The sequence below is a fragment of the Procambarus clarkii genome, chromosome 21 (genome assembly GCF_040958095.1).
Source record: "Procambarus clarkii isolate CNS0578487 chromosome 21, FALCON_Pclarkii_2.0, whole genome shotgun sequence".
In the NCBI taxonomy this organism is placed as follows: domain Eukaryota; kingdom Metazoa; phylum Arthropoda; class Malacostraca; order Decapoda; family Cambaridae; genus Procambarus; species Procambarus clarkii.
Window position 1 is genome coordinate 28181344 of NC_091170.1, and position 8868 is coordinate 28190211.

The following is an 8868-nucleotide window of genomic DNA, read 5'->3' on the forward strand; positions in this document are numbered from 1 at the left end:
TTATCTTCATCCTCCACCTCCTCCTGCTGCTTCCCTTCTTATCCCTCCTCCTTCCTGCTTCCCCGTTTCTACCTCCTCCTACTTCTGCTTACTTTCCCTCCTGCTTTTATAGTTCATCGTCTCAGGTTACCTGAGACGATGAACGATGTTTTATCTCGTTTGTCATATATTTATTTTCGTTATGTCGTTCTTCTTACTCCTCTTCCATGTCCTCCTCTTCCGTATGCTCCACTTCCTCTCCCTTCACCACCACCTCACCCAGAGATAAAGCTCTGATCATAGCCTCCCCAGCACCCCCATAACCCCCTCCGCCCCCGAAGCCTCTCACACACACCTCTCCCCCACTACATACCCACACCAACACTCACTCACCCCCCCTCATATCTTCCTCCCCACCCCCTCCCAAACCCCCCGATCTGCTTCTGACAACTTTGACCAGGGAATTTCCATAGCTTTTTCCCACACTCCGTTGTCCTCCTTATCTCAAAAAATCCTGTGGGCAAGTTCGGCTTCCGGCTGTCGACGTCAGGTAGCATTACACAACGGGTTCTGCCTTTTTTGTGCGAGAACTTGAGTCTGTTTCTCTAGTTTTGGAGACTCGTGTTCAGGACTTCTGTTTATAAATTATTTTCAGGTTCTTTGTTGCTATGTGGTGTGTTGTGTTTCTTTTCATATTAGTCTAAGTTTTTTTGTTTTACCTTACTTGTTTTTTGTTTTACTTTACTTTACTTTTACTGCTTTACGCTCTCTCTCTCTCTTTTCTCTCTCTCTCTCTCTCTACATGTATATATATGTGTGTGTCTTTCTCTCATTTCTTCTTTTCTATTTAATATCTCTCATCCCATATTGTAACAAGCTTCCACACACACACACAAACGCCTACACATACACACACACACACACACACAAACACACACACACACATGCACACACATACACGCGCACGCACTCTCACAAACACCCCAGAAAAGATGATTGATTTAACAAAAATTGCGTTAGGTTGATGCGATCACCTTGACCCTTGGATCGAGCCCCAGATATATATTTTCATCACCACTGTCATCGTCATCATGATCATCACTATCATCATAACTAAGATCATCAGAATCATGACCTATATAGCCATTATCGGTATCATCATCATCTTCACCATCTTATTATTATTCTCCTTCGTCTTCTTCTCATAACTATCATTATCATCCATATGACTATCTTTATGACTAGATTTATCGCCCTCATCACCAACACTATTTCCACCATCATCATTGTACCCGTCATTATTACACTCCATCATCATTATGTTCACTATCATCTTCTGGGTCCACACCTCAAGCTTTACTCAATCATCAACTAAAAGAACAAATGAGTAAGCACAAGTTCTCTCACTGGCTAATCTCATCATTGGAAAACTTTCTTTTTTTTACCTCTGATATCTCTCGGTATCCTGTTTAAGATAATTATTTATTCGGCATTTCTCAGTATTAGATTAGCAATAATTTTGTCTCCAATCTCATTAAGTATTCGGTTATGGATCATATTTTTTCCGGTCTCCATCAGTAGCCTGTTAGATATCATTATTTAATCCGTTATCTAAGATTATTTCTCTATGCAGCCTAATATCAGATATCGCTGGCACTTATCGGTATTTCTCAGACTATTTCCTGGACGTCTATTGATGGAGATAGGTCACCTTTACCACCTCCTCCCTGATTGATTGAACGGGCAAACACAGTTTTAATTATTCACTTCCTCGTAAGTAAATCAACAGCGGTTTAATTAAAAGAGAAAAGAAAAAAAATTTCCATTGTAAAACTGATTTTTTTTCATTCATGTTAGTGTCGTTCCCGCGTAGTTTTCCTGTCGTTCCTAAGTTGGTCGTTGAGCGTTTATTGTTCTGGGAAAAAGATGGATTTTCGGGCCATAGATGTTTATTGATTTATTGAAAAACACAGAACTGGAAATAGATGTGCATTATTGGTTCACATTAACACATTCGTTAATATATATTGCCGTATTAATTTTAATGTCTTTTAATACCATTGTGCCAGTAAGCCAATGCATGATAGCCAGGACAAATACTTTTTTTCTCCATCCTTCTATAACAGAAATAAACATTGTTTAGCAAGATATATTCTTCCTCTCATGGCCTGACAGGTAAACTTTGCTTCTCCCAGGTAGATATCGCTGCAGGTTAGTAAAATATTAATGGCTGGGGCCATTTCCTCTATTGAGTAAGTAAAGGTCAGAGCGCACTCATCACCTTTTGTTTGTGCTTCACATATTGAGTAAATGGTGGGAGTAAACCTTGTAAACCACAGTGGCAGAGTATACCTATAAATGATATACCGGCACCTAGTGAGCAGCTCTCTCACCCTCACTCTTTATCTCTCTGTTTCACTCTGTCTCTTTCTGCATCTCTCTCTCTCTCTCTCTTCCCTTCTCATTCTCCCTCTCTCCAAGCAAACCCAACAATTCACAGAACTTCAGAAGCCAGACGGAAGCGCTGCGTTTCTCCTTGACTGAAATTATCTGAATGACTTCATTACATTTAATTACCTCTTCATAGCTGCTCTCAGTTACAATTAAAACTCAGGGGAAATGATAACAGTGTCTCGCCGAGAGTCAAGGACTGAAAGTTCAAGTGGTTCAGCCAGGGTCTACATCCAGTTGTGAAATCCTGTGGTGCATAATGGAAATATTTCTGTCAACTTTACACTGGATTGACGAAGGATCGACTGGAAGGAACTCTCCAACTCTCACGGAATTCTTGTTGGAGATTTTATGTAAATATATTGATTTTTCTTTTTTTCTAATGTCTATTTTGTTTATTATCTTCCTTTAAATAATTATAATTATTAATATTAAATATTGATATTTATAAATAAGCATTATTTGTGTGACTGTCTAGCATTTAATCTCTAATAAAGATTCAAAACCTTTATACCACATCATCTCATCTGAAGTCTGATCCAATAGATTTTCATTTGATGAGATTATTATAATTATCAATCAGGTAAAATAAATATAATATCATTTAGTTACAGTAGGGAAGGAGGGAACTGAAATCAAGTGGTTGCCATAGATATCAAATGGTCGGTTAGACTTGATGTCCAGAATATCTACGTGATAAGTGAACCGGTTCCCGATTCGAGTCACCTTTGGAATGAATGATCGTTGATGGAGGGTTATTCTTGAGAAAAGCACAGCCAAGCATCAGGGTGCTGAGTGCTGAGTGTAGTTGACGCTGACTTCTGATTGAGCACAAACTAGGTCAGATTGGGGAGTCTTTACAGCATTCGCCATGACCATCACGGTAAGTACGCTAACATCACTACGGTGTTGAAGGTTCTGATGTATCGACCAGTACAACCTGAACGGATCAAGGCTAGAGATGAACCTTCTCCCCATCCCCTCCCTTTCTCTCTCTCTCCCTCTCTCTCTCTCTCTCTCTCTCTCTCTCTCTCTCTCTCTCTCTCTCTCTCTCTCTCTCTCTCTCTCTCTCTCTCTCTCTCTCTCTCTCTCTCTCTCCCCACACGGATTGTGGGGTTATGGGGGCGGACTCCATACACAGATACATCTCTTCATATGACTTAGATCAACGTGTTTTTGATCCTGTGCACCAATTGATAGTTGAGAGACGGGACCCTTGAGCTAAAGCTTAACCCTCGCAAGCACAATGAGAAGAATATATAGTATGTGAGTATACGAAATCAGATATATCATACATGACAAATAATTCGGAGCACTTGGGACATATCATACTGTGTCGGACAAATAAGTCATGGTTTTGTACACAAGATACAGGGTGACGGACAGAAGGTAAAACAAAATAACATTAAGACACATGCAACAGCAAACAGGACACAGAACACATATTGTAAGAGGAGAACAAAATATCTCGAACAAAGTACATATGTCACAAGGCACATACAGCAGGGAGTAGGACACATGAGAAAAGCGGACACATGCGTGTAGGATCCTGGACAAAAGGTGTAGGACACAGGAAACAGTATAAATGACAGAATAGGGTGCGGGATACAGAAAGCAGTGTAGCACATACGACACAGGGAATAAGGACACATGTCGCAAGCTGTAGGGACACATGTCACAGGATGCAGGACACAAAACACAGGATGGAGTACACATGTCAAAAGCTGTAGGGACAAATGACACATAGTAAACAACACAGGATACATGGAGCAGGACCCATGACACGGAGAGTAGGACACAGGGAGTATTACCAAGGACACAGGGGGAATTAACCAGGACACAGGATGTATTACCCAGGACACAGGATGTATTACCCAGGACACAGGGTGTAGGGAGGTGACCTCAGCTGCGCAGTGGAGGTGTGAGCTACTGGAGGCTCGCAGGTACAATATTGATTATTGCCGCTAGTCCTGCAGCTGCTCTATCCCGCCCAGCTGTTCTTGCAACACAATCCCACCCTGCTGCTGCTGCTGTACCATCCCACCTTGCTGCTGCTGCACCATCCCACCTTGCTGCTGCTGCACCATCCCACCCTGCTGCTGCTGTACCATCCCACCCTGCTGCTGCTGTACTATCCTATCATGCTGCTGCTGCGGCACCATCCCACCCTGCTGCTGCTGCACCATCTCACCCTGCTGCTGCTGCGGCACCATCCCACCCTGCTGCTGCTGCACCATCTCACCCTGCTGCTGCTGCTGCTGTACCGTCCCACCCTGCTGCTGCTGTACCATCCCACCCTGCTGCTGCTGTACCATCCCACCCTGCTGCTGCTGTACCATCCCACCCTGCTGCTGCTGTACCATCCCATCATGCTGCTGTACCATCCCACCCTGCTGCTGCTGTACCATCCCACCCTGCTGCTGCTGTACCATCCCATCATGCTGCTGTACCATCCCACCCTGCTGCTGCTGTACCATCCCACCCTGCTGCTGCTGTACCATCCTATCATGCTGCTGTACCATTCCACCCTGCTGCTGCTGCTGTACCATTCCACCCTGCTGCTGCTGCTGTACCATCCCACCATGCTGCTGCTGTACCATCCCACAATGCTGCTGCTGTACCATGTCAAATTGTTATTCTTGCACCTTGATCTTTGCCGAATCACACATATAAACACTACGAATTTATGTCCCGAAAAAAGAATCTTCCCAGGCCCTCCTTCCGGTGGGCGAGGACCTTCGCTTGCGTCACTCATAATTGAAAACTGAACTGAGGCAAATTTTAGGTTCATGTCTTTCCTGAAAAATCAGGATCTTTCGCTCTGGGAATACATACTTTCATATATTTTGAGTTGTGCTTTTTATCATTCTAGTATTGTCTGATATCTTCCAATCCTTCCGCTCTCTCTCTCTCTCTCTCTCTCTCTCTCTCTCTCTCTCTCTCTCTCTCTCTCTCTCTCTCTTCATCTCTCTCCCCCTCTTTTACTCCTGTTTTTCCTCATCTCTCTTTTTTTTACTTCTCTCTCTCTTTCGCTTTCCCTACTCTGCTACTATCTTATTTATCTCTCTCACCAGTGTCTCCCATAACATATATTTTCCGAAATAAATGTTACAATTACACTGACTACACTAGCATATGGATTAGTATTTCGTTAACTAATTAAGATAATATGTTGCTCTAGAAATTTAATTTAGCAGTTAACTCTCTAAAGTTGTTGTACTATACAGAACTATTTAGACATTGTTATGGATGTGGTTGACATAGTTCACTGGAGTTGCTGGAGAGAGAGAGAGAGAGAGAGAGAGAGAGAGAGAGAGAGAGAGAGAGAGAGAGAGAGAGAGAGAGAGAGAGAGAGAGAGAGAGAGAGAGAGAGAGAGAGAACATCGTATTAGACGTGTCTGTCATCCAAGTGATTAGTTTCTCCCGTGTCCACCCCATTCAGAAATGTAAAACACTGAGAAGATGGAGTGTCTAAGGTGGAGATTCAGGGAAGGATTGAAACACTCAACGATAAAAGGAAATTAAAATACATTTATAGTTCAAAGTCTAAGCTTTACCAAGCAGTGAACATAGTACACCGTCGACACTGTATAGCCAGTTCGCCTAAGGTTTCACAACGTCAAAAAACTGTCGTACTAAAACCCCTTATCCTAACCTACAAGAAGATCTAAAAGAGAAAACGGGACAGTATGGCAATTACGCGAGCCCCTACCATTTTCTAATACGACGATTTTTGGCCCTTAGTAGAGTATACGTCAAAATATGACACCCTATTACGAAGACGTGATGTAACTTACTCTCTCTCTCTCTCTCTCTCTCTCTCTCTCTCTCTCTCTCTCTCTCTCTCTCTCTCTCTACCTTCCTAAATCATCTCGTTGGTGAAGAAAACGGGTGCTGAGTAAATATTTAACTACGGGTCACATCACTAGGCCAACTACTATTCAAAGATCTCCTCGTTTATGTAAGTTTGTCTATGGTTTACATTATTACTTTTTGTACCTCTGATTTTTTATCGTAGTTTACATTCGTAACAGTCATGATCGAGCATTTCAGGCGGGTTATAAGTAAAAAGAAAGGGAGTTTATAAATATGCTGCGAAATTGTCGGAATAGGTCAGATACAATAGCTACAAAGAGGTTAAATATATTTTTTTACTGATATATATATAGGAATGTGTTGGCCTGGGAATAGGGCTGTGGATGAGTGTAATGGACTGACGAATAGCGTTATTGAGGCAACTAATTTAAATGGTTTCAATAATAGACTGTAAAGCTGTATCGGTGAAAGGGGAATGGATATTAATGTAGCCTATTCAGTATAGTCTATTCCTTCCCCCTTCCCCCCTCCCGTCCCATCGCAAATCCTTATCCTGATATGAGAACCATTTAGGATACAGTTATAGAAACTTTTTAGAGACCATTATAGGAGACTATTTTTAGACTATTTGTTATTGCGACTAACGAGGACTTAGAACACCAGTAGCGGTAATTTACTGAACAGAGGAAATAACAATGTATCATGTGAACTGTAAGTAAACCTACTCTCTCTCCTCAACCCCTTGGACTGGACGGTAGAGCGACGGCCTCGCTTCATGCAGGTCGGCGTTCAATACCCGACCCTTCAAGTGGTTGGGCACCATTCCTTTCCCCCGGCCCATCCCAGATCCTGATTCTGATCCCTTCCAAGAGCTATATAGTCGTAATGGCTTGGCGCTTTCCCCCTGATAATTCCCTCAGTATAGGCCACCAGGCCAGCTACGGCGTTCTCTAATTCCTGTACTAATTCCTAATTATAGTACAACAATACCAGTAGTTCGTCACGCCATAGATTCAACTTTTTCGTCTCTACTTCCTACATAAATATTCATCAGTGCATTTAACAGAATTGGATCAATACGTTCAAGAAAACCGGACACTTCACCATCACCCGCCAGCCTTGGGATGTAGAGCAGTGGCAGGGACTTCGCCACTCCCTAGAAAATACACGATTAACTCTGTTATATACTAACCATAAGTTGCTACATATATCCTTTGCACTCAACTGTTCTTAATATCCGATATTGGAGGGACAAGACAGAGAGAGGAGTGCTATATTCTGATGCTGATTAGACAGTATACAAACAAGGAGAGTTCAGTTCTCCTGTTTATTAAGTGTCTGTTTACATGCTAGTGAACAGGCGGGGAAGTTATAATTGGGATAGTCTTGGATCTCATACAAATCAAATGACAAGTTTGTCCCATAATTATAGGAGTTGAGAAGGTCATCATGTTACTGGTAGAAGGGTCTCGTTACTTCAAAATGGAGGGGGAAGGATGAGGGTAGGGAGGGAATTTATCAGGGGGAAGCAGCTAGTCATTTGCGATTATATAGCACCTGGAAGGAATCAGGATAAGGATTTGGGATGGGTCTGGGGAAAGGAATGGTGCCCAACCACTTGAAGAGTCGGGTATTGAACGCCGAGCTGCTTGAAGCGAGGCCGTCGCTCTACCGTACAGTCCAAGGGGTTGAGGAGAGAGAGAGTAGGTTTACTTACAATTAACATTATACTTTGTTATTTCCTCTGTTCAGTAAATTCCGCTACTGATGTCCAAAGTCCTCGTTAGTCGCAATAACAAATAGTCTAAAAATAGTCTCCGATAATGGTCTCTAAAAAGTCTCTATAACTGTATCTTAAATGGTTCTCCTAGAGTAGTTACTGAAATTGTCTAATAAGGCGGTCTCAATTTTTTTTTCTACAAAATCATCTCCGAAAATGATAAAAAAACAGTTTAAGAAATGGATTTCAAAATTCCTTAATAATATTCTTGACACATTCACTCAGAACAATGCTTTGGAAGCAGCTTATTTCAGGAAATATATATACGGGGATCGTCGAGTTTTCTGCCAATTAATTTATAATAAGAAATATTTTAGCAAACATCTCGCCTTCTCAACTGGAGTCCCAAACAAACGACAAACCACACACCTCCTCAGCTCATCTTCCAAACAATTAGCAACCAAAAGGCTTTCTCAGCTGTTGTCCCAAACAAGTCAGCGAAGCATATCATCGTCAAGGTTTTATAACAACGTTAACTCCACCAGCAAATTATCCGCTAATTACTCTAACTAATTAACGTAGCCTTGTATATCTTGGAAGCAGACTTTTAGTTTCAGTAATTTGATGAGAGATTCGAGAAACTAAGCAAGTTAAAATTTGTTCGTGGTTCTTTCAAAAACCTACTTTAGCGTTAAAAATAGTTTATTGGGTAGAAGTAGGAATTATTTATAGTACAAATAATAGGAATAATATATTTTGGGTTAAGGACAAAAACCGATAAATTAATGTTTGCTCTTACTGTCTTCATGATCAACTTTCATACAAAGACAAGTTCAGAGGGTAGAAAAAAATTAATAAAAAAAATAATAATTAAAAATAATAAAAAAATAATAAATAATAAA

At 41.5% G+C, this 8868-nt stretch overlaps 1 protein-coding gene across 1 annotated transcript; it reads right to left on the bottom strand.

Annotated features, from left to right (window-relative positions):
- Positions 1-4394: 4394 nt before the first annotated feature.
- Positions 4395-5054, bottom strand: LOC138367226 (zinc finger protein 853-like). The gene is made up of 2 exons (XM_069328632.1): positions 4743-5054; positions 4395-4658 (listed from the first exon to the last, which is right to left on the bottom strand). The coding sequence occupies exons 1-2, from the start codon at positions 5052-5054 to the stop codon at positions 4395-4397; spliced, it is 576 nt and encodes a 191-aa protein (XP_069184733.1).
- Positions 5055-8868: the final 3814 nt, after the last annotated feature.